Here is a 27,546-nt window from a genome sequence, read left to right as displayed (position 1 = left end):
TTGAGTGTTTTCAGTGAAAGGGAGGTTTCCTTGTCTGAAAGGAACCTGGTTTTTGAAGGAACTTTTGGCTTTTAGAAGCTTAAAAAAAATCCCACTGTAGAAACCAAAGCTTTTTTAGTTGTGTGGGGGTTAAATTTTTTTTTTTATTTCAGATTTTCTTGAGTTGTGCCCAGCTCTGCAGTTGGATTGTGGTCTTCTGACCACGGGCAGTCTGGAAAGCACATAAAATGAAAAACACAAAGAAGTGTAAGTTGCTGCTTTTGCTGTAAATTGAAACTACTGTGGGAACGCTGCAGAAGCTGGTGTTCCCTCCTAACCATTCCCTTCATTATCTCTGTAAACTTAAGACAGTTTGTCTTAGGCTATTTTTTGCCCTTCCTATGCTTAATACATTAAGACTTCTCTAATCTCTGAAGTAAAGTGCTTCTACATTTGACTGCTGATGAGACAGCTTCTAAAAATCAGGAGTACAGTAGCAACAAGTCAAAGGAGTTCTAAAGGAAAACCTGGTGCATCCTGAGTCACAGAAACCCCAGGAGTAGAAAGACGTTGTTTGGCTTAGTTGTTGCTGACCTGATGGAATGGAATAGAGAGTTGTAATCAGCTGTTTTCATGTCCGTGTCTAAACTCCATCAGATCTCAGTGTGGAAATACAGGCACAGTGGAGAGCTTTGGGAGAAGTTTAATGGAAATTTCGTACCAACAACTTTATGAGCTCCTATGACACTGTTCATGGCAACCTCCAAGGTTGATGTTTTAAATTGCAGCAAATTACTGCAAAACCCCAAGATTTTAGGTAGTTGGGTCCAGTGTTGTCTGTAAATGGTAAATTGCCTTTTCCCTAAAAAACAGTTGTTAAAAAATGGCAACTTTTCTCGGTATATGGGAAGCGGAATCTTAAGGTATGAGAAATATGACCGTGGGAGTTAGATAGCAGGGGAGGTCAGCTTTCAAGTTCCTTGAAAGTGTTCTTGTACATACAAATTTTGTTTAACACTTCAGTTCACAGTGAAATAGTGTAAAAAATGAGCAGGTCCTCATAGCAAGTTGCTGCTTAGAAACCAGATGTCCAGAGTGCATTAGGGCTTCTCTTATTTAACACTGAAAGGTTCAGCTGTGTAATAAAAATTGTTTACAAGCTTATTTCAAGTCTTTGAACTTGGAGGATGTTTGCTGCTGGCAGTGAAATTTATAATTGTCCTTTTATAATTTATATCCATCTTAAGAGTTTGTAAGTTACATTTTGTCCATGAATCTTGGGATGATCTGAGGTGTAGATCCATGTTGGATTTGTGCGTGTTTATTACCTTTTCTGTGACTGGATTCTTATATGCTGTGCAAATTAGCCTTCCAGAATACAATCCTCAGTTAACTATGCCTGAAAGTGCTGCCCTATGCAAAGTATGCTTTTTGAGATGTTTTGGCTATTTTTTAACCATCCTTGCTTTCACTTGGGCCTCCTGTAAGTAAAAGTTCATTTTTGTTTTTTCAGCTGCAGTTGAATTAGTAATTGAACTGAGCTAGTAAGATGAAGTAAGTAGAACAACAAAACACCACCACCAGTCCTCTAAAATTTCATCATGCAGAAGAAGCTACTCTGAATCCCTTGGATTCAGATTAAGGTGTTAATCAGAAAACTTGGGCGTCCTGGTGTGGTTTCAAGAGCATCGCAGGCACACAGCTGTAACATTTAAATTGGAAAAGACTTAAAGAGCTTAAGTGTTCAAATGAGCTGATTTGAAACACAGAATTTGTTTTATAAATATTTTTCTTTTTTTTAACCCTAACAGTCTTCATTAGAATCCCGGAATAAGGCCTTTGGATTCTGCAGGGCCAGTATCTCTGTCTTGACCACTGTGTGATGCGTTCACTGCCATTACTTTCATGTCCTTGGGTCCTCACAGATGTGACTGAGCATGCAACCAATTGGGCCCTGTCCTTGTGAGTGTGTGACATCCCAGGGTGCAGTTCAGTCTCAGATTCTGCTGCATTGTTTATCTTCTAATTTTTTTTTTTTGTATTTCAGCTGTGTTTTGCCTGTACCATTTTGTTTCTTCGATTCAAAAGAGGAAATAAGAGAGAAATACCTTAGGATGGTTCTCAAAAATCCCTGAAATCTCAGGGCTGATCCCAGGGCTGTTGGTAGGGGAATCCCACAACAAGGTTTCACATTAGTGAAATCTACTGTAGTTGACTCCAGGAAGCATTAGTCAAAACTATTCCTTCCTAGGTTCCAGCAAAATCAGTTTGATTAGACCTAATGCATTTTTAAAAACATTCTTAATTATTGCTATATTTTGTGTGTGCTTTATTTAATTCAAGTAATAAGTGAATATCTGGGTTGAAAAAGAAACCCCCAAGCATAAAGTGACCACTACAGAAGGTGGAATTCAATATTGGCGGCACCATGTGAATTTGTTTACTTCCTTAGATATTTCTTCAGGAAATGTCCTTATAAACATAATTCCCATGTGCAGGCTGGAGCCAAACACCCCATGTTTTAAGCCAGTAATTCAGTTCTGTAAAGAGAATGGTTTCTCTGGAAGAGATTTAGCTCATCTGTCAAGGTTGAAGGCAAATGGGATTATGTGTGTTTGTTTCTTTCCCTCTATCGGTGTTTTAAAACCAAAACTGTTGGTGCTTATTTAGGATATAGCTGTTTTGCAATTGGATTTAAGAATTGAAGAATCAATGCTGCAGATCCAAGATAAGCAAGAAGCCTTTGTTTTGGGGGTTAAGGGAACAAGCCCTTTTAACTTGGTGTTAAATTAAAATTGCCCAAATTTGCTATTAGTGTCTTCAGGCCATCTGAGCGAATCCATGGCTGCCTTGGTAGACATGGTGTGTTTTTTTATGAAATGCTGTGCTTCTGGTTTCTTGATGGTGTGGCTTTGTAGGTGACTCAACTGAAATGACATCCTGAAGATGTGCTGTGTCTGTAGAGCTTCTGCATCTGCATGAGACTTCTTTTGTCATGTCCATAACTTTTGATCTGTTGAGAAAGAAAACCATTGGTGAGGAAGGACTGATGCTGGCAAATGGTTTGGGTAAGGTCATTTAGCTAATGTGTACTTAGGGAAAAAGTCTTCCTTAACGTGAAGTTACCTTTACCAGTGAGTATCAGTATGTCTTGGTGTTAGTGTGGGAATTCTGGTGACCTCCATCCAGTCATTGTGCAGTGTCCACAGGAATTCTGGAAAAAAAAAAATCCATTGTTGACCAATGAAGGGCAGCATTTCCTCTCTGTTTCCACTAAGCAATGATTTGTGTTAATCGGTACTGGGAGAGGTTATCTCGCTATTCCAGATGTTTTTCAGCCAGGTTATCCCCCATACACCATCCTAAACTCTTGACTCTGCCAAGAGCTAAAGCCACGTGGAGGTGTTACTTAACTCTTGTGTCACCTTATTTTCACAGGAGGCAATAGTCGTACACCAGGCTAAAAATCAGCTGCAAAGCCAAGCATGTCTTCAATACATCCTTGTTTGTGCTTGCAGTATTTTCTTTTAGGCTGGATGTTGTCAGTAGGATGGTTTTGTTGGCGTTACCCAAAGCAGTTTTTGACAAATTCAGATTACTGGTGTTTGATGTACACGAGTTATTCCTCTTCTGTATTTTACCTGCATCCTCAAATTCCAGGAGTATAATGGTGTGGTTTAGGAAATGAGCTGAAGTAAACCTTGATTTTATGTTTTTCCCTGCCCCACCCCAGTAGCTGATGTGGTATTTAATCAAGAGTGGATAACGTGTCCAAATAGGCAGCTGCTCAGAGCTAGAAAACAGAGCTAGAAAGATGTTGGAACATTAAGAAATATAATGAAATATTGCTATTTAGAATATCAGTTTGGGGTTTTGGTTTCCATTCTCCTCAAGTTCAACTTGAAACAACCACAAAGTGTCTAGATTCTTTATTTTTTAGGTTAAAATTGAAAGCATCTTGCACACAGTAATACAAGTTCAAACTGCTGCTGAGGGGGCTGCCTTGTATTTGGTCTCAGGTTTGCTTCCCCTTGCCCTAATCAACAAGGAATGGTTATTTCTAAGTCTGTATACATCTGTCCAGCTGTGCAGGAACAGTTTCAGGGATTACAACCCCAGCAGAAGGGGAGTATCTGAAAGCCCCCTCTCGGGCACGGAGTGATTCAGAGATAAGAGGAGGAAGGTCGCTCTTAGCCTCCCAGCTGTACCTCCCAGTTCTTCCCACACACAAGAAAAAAACTAAACACTTGAAGGAGAAGCTGGGGCACCCTTGTGCATCTGTGTCTGGCAGGTGACTCACATGTTTTCCTGTCCTGGAGCTTTCCCATTTCCAAACTTCAGGTATTCTTGCCTTTTGTTCAGTCTTGTCCTGAAATGCCTTGCCAGTGGAATTTTCCTCTTGATGCTGTTCTGCAGGTGCGAACTGTTCTCCTCCACAGAATGGGGAACAATGCTTTAATGAAGTTGAAATTTTCAAGTCATGATGTGACTTAGATTTTTTTCTCTAAGTTCTCAGTGCTGTTCAGCCCCTGTGTCAGTGTGGGTACTAAACCCACTGCAGCTGGGGGAGTTGGGCTTGGAGGAAGGGAAAAAAAAAAAAAGAAAGGCATTCAGTGCTCCTCCCAGCCACTTGGGAAATGATCTCGTTGAAAAAAAACCTCAGCAAGAGAAAAACCACGTTTCCAGTTGATCAGTTCCTGGATCCAGTTTGTCAGGCACAAGAGCTTGTGCTGACACAGCGAAGAGCAGGAACTCGGGCAGGGAGGAGGATGAGCACTGCCTCTCTCGGTGAGATAATTCGTTTAAATGCTTGTCACAGAAAACACTTGCATTGTTTCTGAGGACTGCAATTGGTAGGAATGGTACAGATCAGCGAGAATTTTTCTCTTCCGAGGACAAACTAGTCCTCTTGACACTTCCTCTGGATCTTCTGTTTGGAAGTGGCTGGAACAGATAAATCACACAGAATTCTTTTTTTCTTTTTTTTGGGTGTCGCTTAAAAACTTAGAGCTTCTTCAGATAAAATCAGGACTGACTTTTGTCTCTGGTATTTGTTCAAGTTCTTGAAAGCAGTGTATTAAGGATAGGGAGAAAGAGAGGAATTAAGCAGGATTTTATTGAAGTACTGCAGTGTTTTGTTTTATCACCATCACTTTTGTGTCATTTAGTGCAGTGCAGCAAAGGAGTCACTTTGGAGACTGACAAAAAAAGTCACAAAGCACAATTGTGATTGTAATAATAACACAAAAAACCAAGCTGGCTTAAAGAAAAAACGCACTTTGAACGTAACAGTCTGCTCCGTGGATGAACATATGCCTTCTGTCCATCTCCGTCACGAACAGAAGTGAAAGTTGGCATAACAGCATGCTGGTATTTTTGTGGAGAATCAGCTTGATGAAGGAACTCCTCAGGGATAAATATAGTGGCCAACTTTCTGTACTAAACATCAGAAAAGGGCCTTTCTGGCGCTTGCATCATGGGGAAATGTCTCCAGTTCTGTGTAAAATCACTCTCTAAATGCACTTGTGTCTTCAAGTTGAGAAAATTTACTAGTGTCTTTAAGTTGAGGTGGGTTTTAGAAACATGCTAGTACCTGCACCACAGCAGGGTTCTGCAAAAATATTTAGGATAGAGAATGGCACAGTGTGATGGGCTGACTTAGCAGCTTACTTCTGCCCAGAGGGGGGAATCTCTCCCTCTGTGCCCTCTGTAGCTGAGCACTGGTGGAACAGCTGTGCCAAGGGCCATGTTTGTTATGAAAGTTGATACGGATGCTAATTCCTCCTGTGCTTTGGAACAGCTGTGGACTGTTGTGTCCCAGCACCATTTAGTTACGTCAGAGTATGGCCAGAACGTTGGTTAGGCCTTGAAAAATCCTACAGTAGTGATAATTTACTGGCTTTGAAGAAATGTGTGAAGTTGTGACACCCAGGAAGCACTTCCTTGAGTGAGTTAGACTTGAAGTAAGTTCATTACTAGTAGAACTCTCAATGAAATTTATTTTTAAAAAAACCTTTACATTAAAAAAATTGCCAAAATGTTTTCAAGAAAGGCAGATGTCTTTGATGGTGGCTTTCGTTGTAATCCAGAATTGGCTGTTACAGAGTACACAGCCGTTCCAAAAACCACTGGAATACTTGCTAATAGAAATAACTCAAGCAATTGATTTCGTAACAAAAGTATTGCGCACCCAGTCAAGAAGATACTTAATTTTTTAAAAAACTTTTTGTCAACTTCCAAAGCATTTATTAAACTTGGTCGTAGTTAAATAATTCCTTCGGGCTCTGTGTGTATGATGTAATTTAAATGTGGTGGAGGGGAAGAGGTTCTGCTGCTGGAGGGGTGTGCCTGTGTGTTGGGTTGACAGGGAGCCTCAGCTCGCCTGCTAGGGCAGTGAGAGGTTTAGCCATGCTGTTGAGGAGGGTTTAAGATTTTTTGGTTTGGACTGTTGAATGCCTTTAGGGTTAGTCTTGGGCTAAACCTAAGTTTACTCTTAAAGAGTAAGCTCTTACTGCAAGCACATCTTGAATTGAGGGCAAATGTTTGCAAGTTAAATGTTGTATCTTCTGGTAATCTGAGATAAACTCAATCTGTGATTTTATTTCTGAAGACCCAACAAAGAAGAGATGGGGAACAGGAGGTACTGAACTCCAGTGTTCAGCTGGAAGTGTTTCCATCTGGCAGCTGGTCCAACTACACTGGCAGTAAATGCTGGGAGTTGTGCTGTGTGGTCCTCAGTCTGTCTTGCTCTTCCAGGTAACCTCAGATGAAAAAGGAAATGAACAACCATATTAAATGAAAACAGAGATCACATTAGTATTTCATTTTTTATTCCGTTTATGTATTTTTCCTTCTTCAGCCTTATCCAACAGCTTGCTCTGTTAAATTCCAGGATTGGTAGTGCTGTCAATGAATGGAGTAGGTTTTCCAGCCATTTTAGTCTGTAAATTTGAAGATGCCAGCTGGGTAACTCTGATTATTGAGAGTTTTGTAAAAGAAAGAAACATCAAGTACATTATTACGGTTCCTGCTTTTGGAATAGGTTTCAAAATCTGGTATCAACCAAGTCCAAATTCATTATGAACAGCCTGAATATAGAGCTGTTGAAACAACCATCTGGTTCACAGCCAGGAAAAGGAAGACAGGGACATCCCGATCCAGCAGGTCCTGGATTAGAATTTGACGTGAAAATACTTAATATAATATTCACTTAATTAGAATTTATGCATGCAAGTAAATGCTGGATGAGGCCAAATGAAAAGGAGGAGATTTTGTCCTAAAAAATGGCTTTTCCTGCTCTAAGGTTTCCTAATTCTTGGCAGGGAATGTGTCTGCACTTAAAAATTTTTTAAGAACTTGCACTCAAATTTTCATGTTCTAGTATGGAGATATCTTGGATTAGTACCTGCTTTAGGGTTTGAGAGGTGTTAGTACGAATGATGTTGGACTGTACATGCTGCTTCATTTCACACAGCTTTTCTGTCACCAGTATTTCACATGTGGAATGAGAAAGGAATGTAAGTTCATTCGTTGGAAGAAGGATCTTCCATGTCCCAAGTTGTGTTTTCTGAACATGTCCCTCATTTCACTTGTGTTTGTCCCAAAACCAGGGATCTTCAGTGTGTTCCAAGTCCTTGGCCTAAGGACTTGAAGCATTGTATTACCCAGTGAAAACTTACTGGGTTTACTGTATGGATTACTTAAAGGAAGACCTCTTTTAGAAAGCTCCTCTTAGACAAGAATGTGTGCCAGTAATTTTACACTTCTGCAGAAAAACCCTTTTAAAATATTAATGTAATTTTGTCTCCCTTTTTCACCTTTTGTCAGGTGCATTTGGATTTGCATTGGGCAGTTCCTCCATAGCAAAATCATAGGGGCTATCTTCACGTGTTCTGGTTCAGTTCATCTTCAGGGCAGTGCTGTGGATGAATAAAGATAGTTTCTTTCCTCCTTTTTCCATGCTTAGGTTTGCCTTAGGGAGTTGAAATCCAAAAGAATAGGGCTGATGTAAGCACTGACCAGGGCGGAAGGCTCCTGGCTGATGAGCAGGGTTTGTCTCTCTCTGTGCCAGGATGCTGCTTGCTTGCTGGGCTATAAAACTCTGCTCAGGTGTCAGATGCATTTAGGCAGAGATAAAGACTTAATTCAGAAATGGTTTTTATGTTGTGCATCTAGCTTCTGTCTTGAGATGGATGGTGTGAGAATAAGAGGCTCCTGATAAAGTGAAGATCGTTAGCTCACGACTCTTGACCGGAGTGTTGCAGTCTCCTTCCAGAATGAGCTTGCTTTTGATGTTCTCTGTCTTCAGGTTCCAGGGAAAAGTGCTACAAACTGAGTGCTTTTGGACTGAGCTTGTATGATCTGTTGGTGAATCCTTATATTTCTCTTAACTTCCTGGCATGATGGTGCTAACTTGTAATTCATTTGTGGAATTAATTGCCTTTTTGTATTGACCCTTGAATGAGAAATTGCCTATGAAATGGTAATGCAGCTGGAATGCTGAAATTTTTAATTGCCCAGCTATTACTGGGAGGAGGTCTCCACCTCTTTAAGAAGGCTTCCTCGGGCATGGAGTCCTTATATTCCCTGATCCCACCACATCCTGACAGTTCATGCAAGCTGCTAAGTCAGCTTCCGTAGCATAGTGCTTCTGTTTAGGGAGAACAGACCAGAGGAGGGTTTTATAAAGGGAACTGGGGAAGTTACTCCATCAGATAGGTCATAACTATCTGAGTCTGTCAACACTTAGTCTTAAAACCTTTTTAGTGTTATGCAGTCTTTTAAATTGACATAAAAAACCTCAGTATGTGTGAATTGTGGTGCTTTCAAAGGTAGTTGAGTCAGACACCTTTTCAAGATTCTAGTTTCCCTGGAGCTGTGGAAAACCTAGATCTCAAGGATACCATAAGGAATAGTACTTCATCCTTTCCAGCTTTGTCTCTTTACCAAAACGAGTAACACTAACTGAACAGAAAACACTGAATGTGTCAGAAAGGTCTGGAATGTCTTGCTGCTGCCCTAGACCACGGGAAGAATAGGCTGGAGAGAAATGGAAGATCCATCTTGGCAGAAAAATTAGTTTTTGAGTAGGAAATCATGTTGAATGGTCAAAAAAAGTTGTTACATGGTCGTTAGAGAAGAAAAATATGTGGCTTTGTTATCGAAGTTTCCTTGTCTGTGGGAGGTAACGGAGCTGAATCAAGGGGGGTGTGATAGTGAGAATGGGCAGCAAGGATCATCCTGTGACTGTAAAACTCACGTGAAAGCTCCACTTCAGCTTTTGGCAGGAAAGTCTGAAATGCTCAGAGAGAGACACTGAATTATATGGCTAAGGGAATAAAAAAATCAGAATAAAAGTATGTCTTCAGTATTTATCAGGTTAAAGCCCATCATCCCTGCACATCCCACCCCAATAATGAAAATGAAAGGAAGGAAGTAGGTTTCTTTTATTTGAAATTCACTAAAGCATCTGCCTGAAGGATGTTGGAAATTTAGTCAGGCTGACAACTGCAGAGCTGTGATTGCTGCAAGAAGTGAAGAAAAAGAAACCAATACACAATGTGAAATTAGAAAAAACGGATGGAGGTCGTGACTTCAGGTGATGCCTGAGGTTTGGGTTTGGACTGACTTGTTTTTATGTAACCACCAAGAATCTAGAAGAAGGAGTTGGATCAATCTCTCTGGAGGGAGAACCTGAAGCAGTAGGTTTAAAGCTCATTTAGTTTTGTATTGACACAGCACTAAGGGACCTTAAAAATTGCACCCAGTGGTGACTGATGCAAACTGCCACAAAGAGATTATGCTTTTGGGGTATAACAAGATTTTCGTATTTAGAAAAGAGGCTACAAGAAATAGCAGAGAAGAAAGTTTTTAGTGTCTTGGTGGTTATACGGGTATGATGGAGAGCTGCAAGTTATAGGCACAGCTGGGACTGCAGTTCCTAATGAAGGTTGGTGAATCCTCGTGCATTTATCTGCAGCAGTGAGTACCCTCAGGGGTGTCTGTCTGGGGAAGCGTTCAGTTCTGCCTTATTTGTGAAGGGGTCTGCAAAACTGTTTTTATTCTAAGAGCAGATATGAGGAACTGCGCTCAGTTCAAATGAACATAGGTGGGAGTATCATCACTCTAAAAAAGGAAGAATTGGGCCCAACACAAGTATGAAGCAGCCTTTGAAAAATCTGTGTGGATATTTCTTGCACCGAGTATTTTTCTTGGATATCATCATGGGTTTTTTTTCATGTTAGAAGAGCAAACGTGGTCATTTGAATGTTTTAATGATGGAATTTTTCCCTTGGCGATTTAACTGAGTTTTCTGATTTTAAGGGTATTTCTAATTAATGTAAAATGCTCATCTTGTGTTTGTAAGTGTACCTTGTTTGGATTTTTCATTGTGATGGGTGAAACCTCAGTTGTCCATATGACTGGTGGGGGTTTTGCCTCTTGGCACTCTAGCAGATAATCAGAATGTCACAAAATTTGGGCTGGAAACCCACTCTATTTTTCGGTCTTAACTGTCTCAGGAACTTTTGGATTCTGTCTGACTGTTTACCTACTTCTGGAAAGGGAAATACTTGGGAAAGCATGCTAAAGGGGATAACTGAGTGATAATTTGTTCTGTATTGAGGGCCTGTTTTCAACTCTCCTTTTTTTCTTCTCAGAATGATTTGGTTTTTTTAGTAATTAATGCACCTTATGATTTTGCTGAATAAAGTGTTAGTAGCTGCATGGGACAGGGTTTAAACAACCCAACCTTGACACTCTGCTCTGTGGCTCTGAAAACACACAAAAAAGTGTGTTTATATGCTTTGGGACAGTTGGTGACCAGTACTGCTTGATCAGCTGTAAATAGATAACAATGTGCTTTTGTGATATAAGAGTGGGAATTGTCTGATCAATTGTTCAATGCTCGCATTTCTGGGTGCCAGAATCTGTCTCGGATCAATGGTTGAAATGCTTGTGCTTCATGGTGACGTGATGCCAGTTCAAAATTCATGGTGGCTTGCATGGTACTGGAAGGTGGGAATGAAAGATCCTCCTAAAAACTGTCTGCAAGCTCTTGAGTGTGTACAGTTCTGCTCTGCATGAACAACTGTGTTCTTTTGGAGGTTTTTATCCTCCCTTTGGTCATTTCCACATAGTTACCAGTGCTGTGTGGGGAACACAGTGCAGAGTAAACCAGCCTTGATTTGTACCCATTCCTAGCTTGGCTTAACACGCTTCATGTGGCTTGAAACAGGACTTTGTTCCCCATTTTTAAGACTGTCTCATCAAGCTGCACTTCAGGTGTTCTCTCTCCCACCTTCTGCGTGGAGAACAGAAGGGTTTTGTGTGTTTCAGGCTCACAGAGTGTAAGGGACATGATGGACGCAGCTCAGACAGCTGCGTGGTTTCAGGGTACCTCTTGATCAGGAGAAAAGGCTGATGGTAATAAATGAGGGCACTGAGTGGATCGTGCCCTTCAGCATAACGCTAAATAAAGATGGTTAGCTTTCAAGTAGCTAACTTGAAAACTGAGAGATGTTTCGAAGAGATAATGTGTCTTATCTTTTCTAATCAAACGGTTCAAGTAATTCCTGGAGCTGGACTTGAAAGCAAGGAAGAAATGGGTTTGTGTTTACCTGTGCAGAATTAAAGATGTATTTCCTGACCTGTGTGTAAAAACCAAAATCACACAGTAGAAATACAGAAGAAATTAATCACAAGGGTCTAAATCTTGTTTTGGTTTTCCCCTAGAAAGTTCTTCTTTATTTCTTTCTTTATTTGTCAGGAACAGAATGGAAGCATGCGTTAAAGCCTTTACTTTACACCACTGTGAGATCTTCAGTAAAACATAAGGAGTTAGGGGTGGGCTTTTTGGAGTTTGGTATTCCATACTGTAAATATTTTTGAGGTACAAAAAAAAGTGTGATATCTCATTTGGCAAACAAATGCTTCTTTCTAAGCCAGCACCAGAGAACTGCAGATTAAGGTGGGCCAGGGGAGAGGAGGAGGGGTTGGGTATTGAGGTTCTGAGTGTGAAATTTGGAATGTTTTGTTTGTTGCCCTCAAACAGATGTTGAGGGTGACTTGCTTTCTGTGCCAGGACGGTTCTCCACTTGCCCTCAGGGCTCACATGTAGAACCCGAGTCCTTGCCTCGCTCTTGGTATAAGGGAAGCTCTGAATTACTCTTTGGCTTAGGGTTTTGTAAATGAAGTGATGCTGTTGCAGGCAGGACTCCGTAGTTTCCCAAGCGGAACAGGAAATGGTTCAGCTCTGAAGGTAACTGTGTTCCTTCTTCTCCTGAAAATCTTGGGCTTGTTTTGTAGAGCTGGAGGAGATGATGCTGTTCAGTTTCCCCTGTGTGGAGCAGACAGCTGCTTTTGTTCCTGTGTAATGCTGTCTTTCCATTTGAAAATGTTTTCAGTGGTGTCATGTGAAGTATCTCTAGCTCAGTGCTAAGTTGTGTGTTTTAAGCTTTTTTTTCCCGTTTTTTTGGTGTGATATAAGGTATCTGTTAATTCTTTCTGAGGCTCAGAAGACTGAATAACTTGTCTTTTGAGACATGAGTGTTATGTGGGAGGTGGTGGCTGGTTTTTCTTTTTTTTTATATATACACAAAGAAATCCTTCAAGCTGTCAGGGACAGCTTTGTACTGGGCTACTGTTTGTGCATTATTGCTGGATTTCATGTACATGAGAACAGTTGCAAGGGGCTGCTGGGGATGGTGGAAATGCCATCCTAAAAGCATGACTCCAGAGGAACCATGGAATATTGTTCTGTGGTTCTTCCTTGAATTAATTCTTGTAAAACAGTGTAAAATCTGGGGTGTTCCCTAAAGTGGAAAAATAGTATGGGCAGCCTGGGCAGGTGTTGAGTTTGTGTAAAATGTAATAGGTGAGTAGGACATAATTCCCATTTGTGGAGGTTAAATAACATTTTTAAATGGAAGAATGTAGCTATGCCGAAAATTTATACCGATCAACTGGAATTTCTCTTTGTGATGTTACTTGCCAGTCTGGCCAGCTTTCTAAATCCAGGTAAGACTATTCTTGCTCTTAAGTGCGTGTTTTTAACCATTAGAGTATTTTTTGGGAAAAGATAGGATTGATTAAAGTAAGTGATTACTCTGAATGTTTCTTCAAGTAAAAATGTGGGTTTAATTCCTTTGGCCATTGGACTCCTTTGTGCTCTGCTAAAACGACATCATGAGAGAGGAGATTTTTGTGGGGTTGACAAGGTTTATTATGCTGCATGTTTTGAACTGGAAAATGAGTTGAGAGCTGCAGATATGATTGCTCGGTGATTTTGACCTGCTGCGTGCAGAATTGGTATCCTTGTTACCTAGGGTTATGGAATATGTAAGATATCATCTTTTGGTCCATTTGATGTTTTGGGTTAAGCAGAGAAGTGTGTTGGTAAGAAGTGAATACTCACCTAGGTGGGTAGATAATGATGTTTCTCAAAGCTACGTTGTGGAGACCTTGCTGCATGAGGTCAGTACCTTTTTCTATTGGTGTCATATAGCCTGTTTCTGGAATTCCTGCCACTCTGGAGCTGGGTGGAGGAGGAAGGGATGAGGGCAGTTGGAAACACGGCAGCTGATGGAGCAACACTTGAAAGAGGTTCAGGAGGTTTTGGTGTAATGGGAAGACAGGTCATAGCACAGAAACAAATGTGGCATGGCACGGATCTGCCTAATCTGAGGGCTGGGGTTTCTGCGAGTTCACGGCAGGGAAGGAGGTGAAATGATCTATGGGACACGTAAAAATGAGCTGGTTCTGCTCGGGTTTTTTACGTTTTTTATTCTGTTTTTCCAGCCGTGAGATACTGGCGGAGGGGCGCAGGATGGGCGTTGGGGAGCGGCGCGGCGCGGTGCGCAGCCCCCCCCCCGCACGCGGGTGGTAGGCGCCGGGCGCGCACGGGGTGGAACGGTCCATTTCCTGTTCCCGTGCCGGCGGCGGGGGGGGCCCGGCCGTGAGGGAGGGGGCGGCGGGGCATGGCGGCGGCGCGGTGAGGCGGGGCGCGGGCGGCCGCGATGGAGGCGTACGTGCTGGAGGACATCCTGGAGGTACGGCCGGGGCACAAACAAAGGGGGCCGGGGGATCGCGGGGGGCCTTGGGGCCGCCCCCCGGCCCCGGCCGTTGGGGCTGCGGCGCTCGGTGGGGCCCGGGCGAACGGGGCCGGGCACCGGCGTTCCCCCCGCGCCGAGAGGGGTCCGGAACACGCACCCCCGGCGGTGACATTGCGGTCACATTATCGGAGATTTCAGCCACTGCCTGCCATAACTAACTCTCTTTTACTCTTTATTTGTGCCAGTGTTTCCGTTTCATAGAATCGTGGAATCACAGAATGGCTTGGGTTGGAAGGGACCCTGAAGATCATCTTATTCCAGCCCTGTGCCATGGGCAGGGACACCTTCCACTGTCCCAGGTTGCTGCAAGCCCCGTCCAACCTGGCCTTGGACACTTCCAGGGATCCAGGGGCAGCCACAGCTTCTCTGGGCAACCTGTGCCAGGGCCTCCCCACCCTCACAGGGAAGGATTTCTTCCTAATATCTAAACGTACTCTCAATCAATTTGAATCCATTCCCACTCGTCCTGTCACTACACACTCTTGTAAGTAGTCTCTCCTCGTTTTTCCTGCAAGTTCCCTTCAGTTGCTGGAAGGCCGCAAATGGGTCACCCTGAAGCCTTTTTTTTCCCTGAACTGAACAATCCCAATTCTCTCAGCCTTTCTTCATAGCAAAGAGGCTCCATCCCTCTGATCACCTTGGTGACCTCCTCTGGACTTGCTCCAACAGCTCCATGTCTTTCATGTACTGGGGACTCCAGAGCTGGAGGCAAGACTCGAGGTGGGGTCTCAGCAGAGCAGAGAGGCACTTTTTTTTGCAGTATGTAATTTCTCTTACTGCATTTCCAATTGTCTAAATGTAGCCTGTTCTTGCTTCCTCTACAGTAGATCTCCCTCTGCAGCAGTAATTTCTTACGAAATAAATTACATCCCTTCCTGTGAGGGTAAGCTGGAAGTGCCCTTTCAGCCAAATGGAGAGGCCAGCCTAGAAATCATAGAGTGAAATGGGTCTCTATTACAGCTTATATTTGCTATAGTAGTTCAAGGAAATGTTCCCTGGCACAGGTTGCCCAGAGAAGCTGTGGCCGTCCCTGGATCCCTGAAACTGTCCAAGGCCAGGTTGGATGGGGTTTGCAGCAACCTGGGCTAGTGGAAGGTGTCCCTGCCCATCGCAGGGGAGTGGAACAAGATGAGCTTCCAAACCATTCTATGATTCTATGAAATACCTTTTCTTGTTCCTGTGGTTTTTCAGGTTTTGCAAGCAAAAACATGATTTCGCTGCCAGATGACTTGTCAAAATATTTGCATGCATTCTTTATTGTAACAAGAAGCTGCATCCTTATTAGCTGCTGTCAGAATTCCGACAAAATAGTGTTTCCACTGATGCTTGTTCTGTAGGCTTTTTCCCACAGCAGCCACATGTAGGTTGCCCTAAAATTTTTGATCGATAGGAATCCTTGGTATTAACTTCTTTGTGGACTTCAGAACTGTTTAACATAATTACATCCAGAATATTAACTCAGCTGTTCACTTTGTGCTGAATAAACTGGCACAGATGTATGAGCAAGACATTCTCACCAGTATCTGTGTGTGTGGCTGAGTTTGTGTGGGAAGGTAGGAAGAGCAATAGTGAACTGGGCTTTGTGCCATCAAACAAATATTTCAGTGCTTCACTTGCATCATTGCATACTGAAAGCTTTTTCTTTTTTTTGTTCTTTATTTTAACCACAGTTGCCATATGCAGCTGCATAATATGTCAAATTAATAAGGTATGTGGTGCTTATCAATAGTCCAGTTTGGAAGGGCAGTTGGGAAGTTAATTTTATCAGTATAACAGAATTTTGGAGTTGTTGCATGAACTGAGCAGTTACATCTTGCTTCTCGGTGGGATGTGGTGGTTTTTCTTTTGATAATTTTGTCACACATTCGCTTCCTGTTCTCAACACCAGCTGGATCCAGGTAAAAGACATCCTCAGGAATCAGGCATGGCTTGTCTGGCTTTAGATATGTGTGGACTGTGGCTGAGTCAGTTCATGAATGTCTCAGGTACTCTGGTAGCAGTGCAATCTGTTCATCATTTCTTAGCACATCACCAGAAGCCGTGTAATTCTCTTGCGTTCCAGGACGTGTCCAGAAGTACAGTTTATAGTTCCTTCCAGACTTGTTTCTGTTGTAACTTTGGGCAGTCTGTTTACAGTGTGTGTGTTATTTTCCCATTTCAGGGCTCTTTTTCTCCCATGGAGCAGTTTCTGATGCTCATTCAAAGACAGCAGTGTGAAGATGGAGAGAACTGTTCTTGCTTGGGCAAGGATCTGTCATCTCTGTTGTTTTGAACTTACTTGGTACTGCTTAGTATTTAACCTTGCCTCTTCATAAAATCTTCAAGAATTTTTTCCCTCTAAGTTGGTTATAATTTAAAGCAAGAAAAAAAGGTTTTTTCTGTAGTGTGCTAGTTATGTTGAGTTACCAAAGAGACCGAGGTTCAGACGGTGTTAGAGGCCCCTTACTGCAAGGGGTGCTTCTGGGGCCAAAATCACTTCTGAATGATAAAACAAAAATAAGTCTTCAGCAAATTTAATGCAGCTGGAGGCAGACATGGCTATCAGCCCAGAGGATTTCACATAGCATCTTGGCTGCCCTGTGCTTAGGCCACCTTCAAAGAAGGTGCACTTGGTGGAGAACTGTAGCTGGCTTTGCTACTTTCAGCTGAAGATGAGCATTGTCTTGGCTCTGTCACTTGACTCTGGTCTGGCATTGAAAGCTTTGTGTGGGAATACAGGTGAATAAAATTTTGGCACTGTGGCGTTAACTGCAGTTAGCTTCTGTTCATTTGGTTCTTTTGCTCCTGTATCTTGACCATACTTATTTGTTGATGTGTGACTTCACTGACGCAAGGCTTTTTTTGTTGGTTTAAGCTTCCAGGTTTTGGCTTGTGTGTGCCAGTGAAGGAGTTACTATGTTACAGGAGACCTTAGTATGGTGTTCAAAGTAGGTGTAAACCTGTAGTTGTGTTTCTGATGCTTGAGTTAGTCAAGATAATCACTCTGTCGGGTCAGAGAATAGGAGGTAAGTTCTGTCCTGACAGATGAGGATGTGGTCTGTGTTGTGTGCTGAACTCGTAGCTCAGAAATCCACTTAGGAAGCTTATCACAGTGGAGGGGTAAATTTATATTCCCTGTGTTGATTTGAGGTTTTTCAAGAGCAGCAGCCGCGTGCTCTGACCTTCAGGTTCTTTGAAAGCTCGTTTGTGCTTGGCTTTAGGGAGACAGACTGGAGTCTAGCGCAGGCCCACGTGTGGCGCTTGCTTTATGTCCTTAGCAAGTGCTTTTACGTCCTTCGGCTTTGTAGCTTAAAGTGGATATCTTCCACCTACCTTGAAATGAAACTCAAAATCACTGTGAGAAAAACTTGGTTTGTTACTGTGATTGTGGGAGTATTTCCTGACTGCAGAAGGGATTTTTTAATTTGATTTTGTACTGGAGTAATGGGGATAATTTGATAATGTCCATGATCCTACCTTGGTTGCTTTGTAGCTGCCAGTGGTGTAGCTAAGAGGTGAGGTAATATGAAAGGATCGGGTGTTATGCCTTAAATTGTCTAGCTGAGCCACAGTGAGGGCAGGAGAGCATAGTTAAGGTGGTGACCACAAGACTTCCACAGAGTAGACACTGCCCTGCTTGAGCACACAGGTGCTCCATGAAACACTGGTGGAAGGGAGAGCAAACATTGAATAGTGGAGTTGTATCTACAGTGCATGTTCAGAGATCAGGGAGGCCTCTGCAATGCAATTTTTCTTTTCTTTAACAGGCCAAGTCTTTTAATATTTATAAACATTGTAGTCTCTTGGTCTGAAGATTAAAATCAGCATTATATTGCAGTGTTTGGGCATTAGTAGCTTTCCCACGTTCCAGCTCTCAAACAGACTAATCCTTTCCCTGTTTTCTTTCTTACAGTTTCTCTTAGTAATCTTGTCTGGTTTACTTTTTACCTGTTTTCCTGGTTTTAAAAAGAGTTTGCCCGTGTGAAGTTGGTGTTGGCTACTAATGTGCTCCAGTATTTCCTGGTGATTTCAGTCACAGAATATCCTGAGTTGGAAGGGACCCACAGGGTCCCGTTGAAGTCTCACTCCCCACTGAAGTCCAGCTCAAAACCCATCTGAGTTGTTGCAGTTGTTCGTAGGTTTCGGGACAGCCTCTCTCTGCATTATTTTCAAATAAGTTGGAGCCCTGCTGTAGTATCCCTTTTGTTGAGGCCCCATTACTAAGTCTAGGCCACATCTAGTCCCAGCCCCAGGAGATGAATATTGGAAGCTGATGTTCCTGCGTCCAAGGTTATAGTATGAGGAGGAGAAGCAGCAATGCCCCCACAAACAACGCAGCACCGAGACACCCACACGGCACCAGGAGAAAACTTCCTTGCGGTGAAGTTTTGGTGGTTCCCAAGGGCTCCTTCATTGTCTAATGCTTTCAAACGAACCATGGGAAGGTGATTCCACTTCCCTTGGAATTGCTCTCTGCCTCCTACTGCCTCCTCTGCCTATGTTTCCTGGGACATGAGGCAAAGAGCTTGGAACAAGCATGTGTTGAATCTTCCTAGGAAAGCAAATCCTATCTTGGATTTCTGTTACTTTCCTCCTTCCAGGTGATTCGGTAAAACTGTTGTGTGGAGTAGGGAGCTGGTTCTGGGTTCCTTTGTGTGACAAATGGGACAGAAAATCTGGTAGATGGAATTTCTCTGAGTCTTAAGCTGTTTCTTCTTGACTTGCAGGAAGAGGTTACAGACTTAATGGTATAATTCGAAACCATTCGTGTTATTTATGCTTTATTGCTTTATCTTTTTCAGTAACAGTAATATGAAAATGCAATTATTGTGTGAGGAACCTCTTAAGTAACTAACTTCATACTGGGTAACTGTGTTTAAAAGGTCAGTATCATTCAGCAGTTGGGTCTGCCAGTGAAGGTCTTACTGACTGGGAAGTCTTAGCCAAGGACTTGACTAGCAGGTGGGATCACTTCATCAGCAAAGGTCTCTTTGGACCCAGGCTCTTCATCTTTTAAACTCTTGGCTCAAATTGAGTACTTAATCAAAACCAGTGAGGGAATTTCAGACAGGTGGATTTATTTAGATTTTTTTTTTCCTACCCCTTCATACATCCTGTCTTTAAATGTTCATAGAAATGTGTAAAGAGGTTGTTTCCATGGCCAAGGTGCTTGTTACTTTTTTTCTGCATGGGCTTGAAATCTCTTCAGATCTTTGCCTTGCTGGAATTTGCTGGCTGTGTTGACTGATAGGAAGTCACAAGCTCTAAAGCTGAAACCCACACTCCAAACAACCTGTTGCACTGCCTTGGCATCAGAATCCCGCAAGAAGGAAATCCGGGGAACTGGCTGGTATAAATAGTGGTTCTCTGTCACTTTATGACCATGTAAATATGGAATAAGTAAGATTAAATATCTTCATGGAACAGATGTGATCAGAAGCACTAAGGGGAGAGAGTAGAAATGAAAATTGTGGCGGTGATTGGAAGGAAATTGGCACATGATGTTTATATCTAACTTGGGAAGCAAACACTGAAAAGGAAGGACTCCACTTAAACTTGCTGTCTTTGCCCTTAAACACTGATTTATTTTTTTGAAATAGAACCTCTTTTTGATAAGATGGGGAAAAATAGATATATTTGGATTTAGTCATACTTGTGCCTTGCTTTAACTACCTTCACAAGTCTGTTCACTTACCATATGTTAAAATCTGTTCAAATCCTTTCAATATGCTGCAGCTTTCAGTTGGGTGTGCCAAATAGAGCAAAAAAAATTGTAACTCATTTATTAGGTATGCCTAACAGTAGTTTGTATTGAAGGAGGAATTCAGGGACTGTCAAGCTTGTCAGAATTTTAACCAAATGAGTTGAAATTATTAGAAATAATTCCTTCTGTGCTCGGTTCCCTAGGCAGTAACAATAGGAATTCTAATCAGATACGGAATCCAACTGTCTCCTGCTTTATCCTTTCACTTCTCATCGTAAGAGAAGATTGGTGAACTAGGCCATACTGGTTCCTTCAGTGAAAAAAATACTTCCCTTGTAAATGCCAAAAAAGGAGAGGAAATCTGCGTTACGATTCGGCTGGTTCATTTCACTCCTTTGTTGGGCTCCGTTTTTGTGTGCGTAAGTGTGGTTGGTGGTTTGGGACAGTGGCACAACTGTTTCTTCATTTAACTTTATACAACAGGAATAAATACCAATGAATTAAATAATGGAATAACTCGAAGTTATTTCAAAGCTCTGGACCTAACTAGTCATATCCTCCCAAACTATTTTTGGTTAACATTATTAAATGTCTCTACGTAATACTTGGACTTGGTTATACTTCACGATGACAGATATCAGCAATTTTTAATATCAGTAATTATTTTAGCAAGATAATTACATGAAGAAATGTAGATGTCCTCTAAGAAGCTTTCCGATCCTGATAGGTTAAATTGGATGTGGGCTGCAGAACTTCTGGAGGCAGGATAAAAGCAAGTTCTGATAAAAGTCATCTGCACAGGAAGAAAAAAGGGATTTCTGTAGTTTCCCGTAAATTGACTCTTACGTAGGGTTTGATTTTTTGGGATGAACCCTTTTCCCTGATATTCACTTAAAACACTTCGCTTAAGTAGCCATTCTTGAGTGTCCAGGTTCTGCTGTGATGGTGAATTTCAGGCCAGTAGCAGCTTTGCTTGTGTCTTTGCTGTTTCCTGGCTTGGGAAGTAAAGGTGAGGGAAATGGTAGCTAAACCTTAATATACTAAAAGGTTTGACAATTTCACCTAGACTTTGGGGAGGCTGGAGTCAAAATACATGTCTGCAATGTCTTTTTTGCTTATTAGAGAAATGTTTGCAAACTCTGTCCTTCCAGTAACAATAATTTCTACGATGTTGTATTATATTTCTTGTTTCTGATGTGCATTAGCGTCGACATCTTCTGTCCATCACTCACTCAGTGTAGCATGGCTTGAGTAAAGGAGCTACCTCGTGATGTCAAGAAAGATGAGTTGTGGGGCAAAGAAAGCACACTTCTTTGGCTTTTTCAGGCCTTGGAATTCTGTTTTGCCTTAAGACCGTGCAGAGAGGGATGGAATCCTCTCTTAGGGTGTCCTTTCAGTGAACTCGTGCTCTTAATTGCTTTGATGATGGGAAGGGAAAGCTCTGACTAAGCCAAGCTACACGTGGCATTGCTTGATGAAAAAATTTGTTCTTGCATTCCTCTTTCTTTTTCTTTTCTTTTTTTTTTTAATTTTTTTTTTTTTTTTTTTTACACGTATCTGCTCACCAGTAGATGCTGTATTGCTGTGAAGAAGCCCATGCACACGTCAGTGTTTCATTCATGCCAAAGGGAATTCTGAGCTGGACTGGAACAGAGTAGCTGTTTGTGTGTTCATCCTGTCCCTCCTCCACATGTCCTCCTTCCCTTCTGCTGCCTCATCCTTCAGTGCAGAGCACTTACTTGCTGTTGTGAAGAGCAGCCGACCAAAACCACTCACAGAAGGGAAAGATTGCCTGCCAAATTTGTGTAAGAAAACATGTGGGCAGCTTAAAACTATTTCTGTTTGAAACCCAACTGGTGCTGTGCAGTTTAGGCCACTTGCTCACTGCATTTTATGCTCAGTGGCTGTAGTGAATGATTGAATAAATTTGTGTGTCCTACGGGTGACTGTGGACCTGCTGCCTGAAATGCACATGGCAGAGTGTGTGCAAGAGTGATCAGAAGTCAGAATCTAAGAGGATTTCCTTTTCACAGGAACAAGGAGGAAGAAATATGCTGCTTAGGTGTGCTTTCAGTATTCTTTTTTGAAGGCTTTTAATCCCCAGCATTGTCTTGTTGGAGAGGAACACAAGAGAGGTCTTGTGGGTTATACATAGTGGGCAAAACAGGCAGACTGGAGTGGGAGGAGAAGAGCTTTTCTTCCTTGCAGTGCTGGGAGAGATGGATGTCTGCCACTGAGATGTCTTTTCGTCCTAAGTCGATCTTCCTTTCTCTGAGCACAGGCCAGGAGACAGTCTGCTGCTGTGGAGGGGACAGACAGGGCTCAGGAGTGTGTTGTGTGACAGCATTTTTTGCCGCAGTTCGTTTCCCGCGCTTCATCAACCCACTGTGCTCCTACTACAGAATGCCATTTTGTTGCCCTGGGGTTGGTACATCATCCTTGCAGTGCCTAAAAAAAAGTGTGTGTGTCTTTGCTTTGTGCTTGATGTTAGCCTGATGTTGTACAGGGGTTGTTAAAGCTTTGAGACACCACAGTGTTGGGTGACAGCCTCAGCTGTTGTAAAGAAAGCTCTCCAGGTGGTTTTTGGGCATGAGAAAATGTTCAAAATGCTACTACAGAAGTAAAATTTGCTTGTCCCTGAAGCAGGGAAATTGTTTTTTCTTAGTTTTGCTGGTAACTGGACAGCTTTGTGGTTGGGAAGGGGAATTCTCCAAAGCATCAGGTCTGTGTGCACCCCAGATCCAATTTGAATAGTAAATTGGTGTGGTGCAGAGTCTTTTAAGTGTGTGTTGGATTCAGAAAGGTTGATCATGCTTTCACAGAACCGTGGTGGTGTGGGCTCTTTTTCCCCACAACAGGAGGGCCTGGTATTCTTCATTGCTGCAGGGCCGAGGACAGCTGGTCCTGTCCGGTGGGTGCTGGTGGTGGGTTTCTGCAAGTGCTGTCAGGAGGGCCTCCTCCTAGGAGAAAACAGAGCTATTGCCTTGGAAGGTTTGGGGAGGGCAGGGAGTTTCTTAGAGATGGGAAGACACAGTGTTGGAGTCCAGAAGAGAGGGCATTAGGAATCAGAATAACTTCGTCATATGAGCTACTGAATCCTTTATTTCTGCTCCTGTTGTTTCTTTTGTCCTGTGATCTGACCAATTTGTATATCTAAGTATCTGCACATGGGGACAAAAATATGTGGACAAACATGGATTACTTACTTGCCTTCTGATATTGTTGAAGCGAAATACTGTTGACTTGATAGCTTATCTGCATATCAAATTTCCATGGAATGGAGGTCTGTCTTCTGTTTGGAAGCTTTGTGGTGTAACAGCATGTGAGCTGCCCTCTGTTTTGAGGATGAGTTTGACTTTATGATCAGAATTGGGAAACAGACAGAAATAAGTCATCTGACAACAGTTAGGAACCAGGAGTAAGCTCCTTATGGGAATTGTACCACTGCTGTAGTCACTTGGGGAAGCAGGAGGAATGCAGCCAAGCTGACTAGGCTGGTTGCTGAACGTTTGTGCTGGCTGAGAAATGCTTTCTGGCACATTCAGTGTAAAAATTTAGAGCATTTCTTGTTGAAAACTGGAAAAGTCTGTGGTTTGTCTCTCTTTAACCTTAAAAATGGAGCATGCTCTGTCAGGGAAAACACACCATGCAGAGGTTTCATTTTGGGAAATTTATTTTGGGTGGATATAGATGATTCTGATTGAGGGGTGGGAGGGTGGTCTTGCCTGTGACTGACATGATGAGCTATAAATGCCTGTCCTCTTTTCCTCTGGATCTGCATGGTTGCTAAGTTCAGCAGCTTGCTTGGCATGGACTCTAGACGAGCTGCTTTGATCCGAGGGCTGGCTGCACTGCAAGAAATAATCATGTGCTCAGATGGGAGAGAGCTGCTCCTGCATGGACACACTTCAGCTCTGCTGTTAGGAAATCTGGGTGAAGGCAAGGCTCCACAGCTGAGTCTGCCCAGAGCTTTATTGCTGCTGGCTTTGTCCACTTACAAGTTCAGATGTCGTGTTTCCATTGTTCAGCTGTGCTGAGCTACAGTCCTTAGAAAAACAACTTGTTTCAGCTGGAAATGGATGGGTGTGCGCAGTTCTGAGCTGAAACTTGGACACAGTGCATGAGGCCGGGGAAACGGAATAGGGGAAAATATTCCGGAAAAAGTATTTGTGAGAAGTTGGTCCACCTTTAGTTGTGCAAAGCTACTCTAAACTTCCTTCTCAAAGGATTAGTGAAGGGTCTTGGTCTGTTGCAGCAAAGTCTGAGTGACAGAAATGACTGCTTATTGAGCTGTGAGAAGAAAGCTCAAGGTACTTCTCCTTGAAGACTCTGCAGGCAACAAATGTGTAGAAAAGCCCCCTGAAGTTAATCACTGATAAAGATAATTTATTATCTTTGGGATTTCAACCTTGGCTCTTGTAGAGATAGCACTGAAACTATGCATTTGTGTTTTTAACAGCTTAGGGGTTTGGGGTTTCTTTTAGGTCTTCACCTTTTCCTTAGGTGTCATTTTAAAGGAAGATGCTTCAAGGATCTAAGTCAGTCAGTGTGGATCTGTCAGTGTAGCAAGGTGTGCTTCATTGCATGCTTAGAAGTGTCTTGTGTTGAGAATTAGTCAAATCTATCCTTGGACAGTCAAGACAAAAGGTGAGTCCGGTGGAAAAGGAACGTGACCAACTGTTAGAGAAGGATTTTCTCTTTCTTGGGAGCTCACCTTCCTTAAACAAGGCTTAAGAGAATAATTAGTCCCTTGAAAGTAGGGCAGTGAGGAACAGGATGTAACAGTGCACAGCAGGACTCCTCAGTCATTTCTCAGCGGTGCACACGCTGTCTGGAGATGCTGGTGGTGCTGCGAATGAGGTGTGTTTCAGGTGGATGGCTAAAATCTTCTGTTAAGATCATGGTCACGCTTAATGTGCTTCCCAGTTTCTACTTATTGAACTGACCAAGTTGAAATGACTTAATATAGCAACTACCGCAGAACTACGTTGTTCCGTACTACTTGTGTGCTTTGCATTCCTTACTTCTCACTACTGAATCCATCGAAGCTGGCCATGTCATGTTTAAGGATCTGTCTGAGTCTGTGGTGATGGTCCTTGGGATATGCTTATCCAAGGAGGTTTAGAGTCCTTGAGCTGTCCTTCAGGAAAACTCTAAAATGCCATTTCTGTAGCTCTTGTTACCGAGCCCGTGGCACAGTCTGGGAGGTCAGAGGGAACGTAACCCCTTTAAGCTTTTCATGGCTGTGGTGAGGCGGCTCTGGTTCGAGTGGCCCTGTAAGTAATTTGTTAAGTAGCTTATGTGATGCTTACCTCAGGTACTTGAGGGAAAGTCTTAGGGGGCTGCAGTTGTTCCGGTGTGACATTTGGGGATTTTGGTGACAAGGGAAGAGGGTGATTCTGGGAAACCGAGTGGCACCATCTCCTTCTTCGTGGTTATGTGCTCCCTTTACTTTGTCTCTGCTAAATAGACATAACAGTGGGGAAGACTTGACAGGTGACTTGCTGAGGATGGCAAAAACTGCATAGGCTCAAGCTGTCCCTTGAGTATCCCTCAGTTGTCAGGGGTATTTTGCAGGGGTTGGTTTCCATTTTGGTTCTGCAACAGCATGGGAGGAACTTTTATTACAGGTGTTGCTGTTTGTCTGTGGCTCTGATGTGGACCACCCCATCTCCGGTGATATATATGAGTTATTCATACACTGTCAAAGCTTTGCTTCTGTCTTCAGTTCTTTCCAAGCCTACTCCAGAAGAAGGGGTTTCTATCAAAAGTTCATGTTGAGGGAGGGTTGGGAGGAGAGTGAAGGTGCAAATTTGTGTTAAGGGATTGAAAATGTGGCAGTTTTATATCGTTGATGTAACAGTGTTGTCTGAAGCTCAGCTTTCAGAGGCATGAGTATGTGTTTCAATGTATTTTTTATTGTGATGTTTACATCTTGTTATTCATGTTTGAGACTAAAAAGTGCATTTTTCCCCCCACATAAATGTGAAATTGGGGCAGGGAACTTAAAATGATAGTGAGACGAGGTGTTGTTATTTTTACACTGGCATGAAATTTTTCTCGCATGAACGGTTGCAGCTGAAGACCAGTTAATGCATGAATTTGCTTCATGTGGAAGTATGCCAAGTGCTTGGAATAAGGGTTTGAAATGGAAAAAGAGTATTATTCCTTGTAGTTTCACAACCTTCTTATAGCTACAGCTTTCAGCACGCCTGCCTGTCTGTTTTTATCGCTGTGTATGCTGCTGGGAATGCAGCGTGCGGAGGAGAGGAGGGAATTTTCCTGTGAATACCTCAGCACCTGTCTCGTCATCAGAAGCACACTGCAGTCCTAATGCAGGTGTCCCTGCAGCAGAGACTTGGCGGGTTCCAGTCGTGGGGACCGTGTTATGCCATTTCACCAGCACGTTACTCCTCTCGCCTCCGTCCTCCTCTCCCCCTTATAGTTTTTGTAGGAGCAGCAAGAGAAATGGAGTGTACAGTTAAAGGAATAAAATGAAAGAAGATACTGTTAAGATGTTCCAGCTGCCGGACTTCAGATTTGTGCTGAACGAGGCATTTTGGTTTGGGGAGGGTCAGTGTGTGTTGGGAAGACAAAGGATCTGATTGTGTATCCCAGATAAGTGGGAGCAATCCTCACTGTGCAGGGAAGAGGTGGTGCTGTCAGACGGTGTCTGTGGTGACAGTACTGCTGTAGTAGCAGGGTAGGGCAAGTGAGAATCACACAGCTTGTTCCTCTTAGAAAAAAGATTTGAGGAAAACGCACAAAATCTGCAAGGCTGAAATGGAGTGGGCACTTGATCGTCTGCTGCACTTGGTTTCCATGTCTGCTTTCCCTTGCAGTGACCAGGGAGCTGATCTTTAAAGAAAATGGTGTCTTGTGTAAGGAGCCAGGAAACCATCACTTTCGCTTCAGGCTATGTCATCCACATGGGGTGGTGGTGAGGGTTTGACCCACAGAAATGACAGGCACTGCTGGAGACTTGGCTTCAGTAAAGCCTTGGATGGAATTCTTTCTGTAGTGCATTATTAATGCTGTGAAGATCTGCATCTTAAAATGCCTTGAAACCTGTGTTACTAAGTGGTAGTTCCACCTGAAAACATGTAGGGGAAAAGGCAGAACCCTATACTTTGCCTCAATAGTTAGTTTGCGAAAGTCAAAATCCATTCCCACTGTTGTGCTTGAAGACGTGTAAGTTAATTTCTCTGTCTTGGTGTTTCAAATCAGAGTATTTTTCCCAGTAAGCAGTCCTGAAGCTGAGATGGGCTCATGTATTTTGAAAGCATCAGAAGTGATATTCTGAAGGCTAAAAGGTAGCAGGGTGAGGGAGAGCAGACATGAAGTTCTTGCTGTAGTATGGGGTATTACACCTTGTGATTTGCAGAGGTTTGGGGTTGCCTATTTAAATGTTGTGTTTCGGACCCCAGAGTGAAAAAATGGTGCTTGAAATACTTGGCCCAGTTTGTAAATCATCATTGCTTTGTTTTGATTCAGTCTTGCCTCACGAATCCCGTGCTGTGCATCAAATGGTTAGATGCAAGGCATGAAAAAGACCTAGCAGTGTCTTGCAAAGTGAATTTAGCTAGTTATTAGTCAGAGCTGGACTTTGTTCTTGCACTGGGAATGGGGGATTATTTCCTCTTGTGTGTTCCGCTTGCAAGGTAATAATATAAACCTTGCTATTTCTGTGTGAAACACACTTCAAGTGCATTCCTGAAGTGAACAGTGGAAAATATGCTGTCAAGAAATGCTCAGTAATATATGAAGTGTAGA

At 42.7% G+C, this 27,546-nt stretch overlaps 1 protein-coding gene across 4 annotated transcripts in view; it reads left to right on the top strand.

Moving 5' to 3' along the window:
* Nucleotides 1–13,964: 13,964 nt before the first annotated feature.
* The window catches only part of ANKRD17 (ankyrin repeat domain 17), a 54,094-nt gene continuing 40,512 nt past the window's right edge, over nucleotides 13,965–27,546 (top strand). For 2 of the 4 annotated variants that reach the window (XM_042026948.1, XM_042026947.1), the window contains exon 1: nucleotides 13,965–14,027. In XM_042026948.1, coding sequence (XP_041882882.1) covers nucleotides 13,995–14,027 — 33 coding nt within the window. In that variant the 5' untranslated portion in view covers nucleotides 13,965–13,994. The remainder of the gene's footprint in view (nucleotides 14,028–27,546) is intronic. The other 2 variants (XM_042026950.1, XM_042026949.1) reach the window with 1 other exon arrangement.

The sequence above is a fragment of the Corvus kubaryi genome, unplaced genomic scaffold, assembly GCF_017639235.1.
Source record: "Corvus kubaryi isolate FWS band 111438036 unplaced genomic scaffold, C.kubaryi_AGA036_p1.0 37292, whole genome shotgun sequence".
Lineage (NCBI taxonomy): Eukaryota > Metazoa > Chordata > Aves > Passeriformes > Corvidae > Corvus > Corvus kubaryi.
The sequence above is the reverse complement of the archived record's forward strand: the minus strand, read 5'-3'. Positions and strand labels throughout refer to the sequence as shown.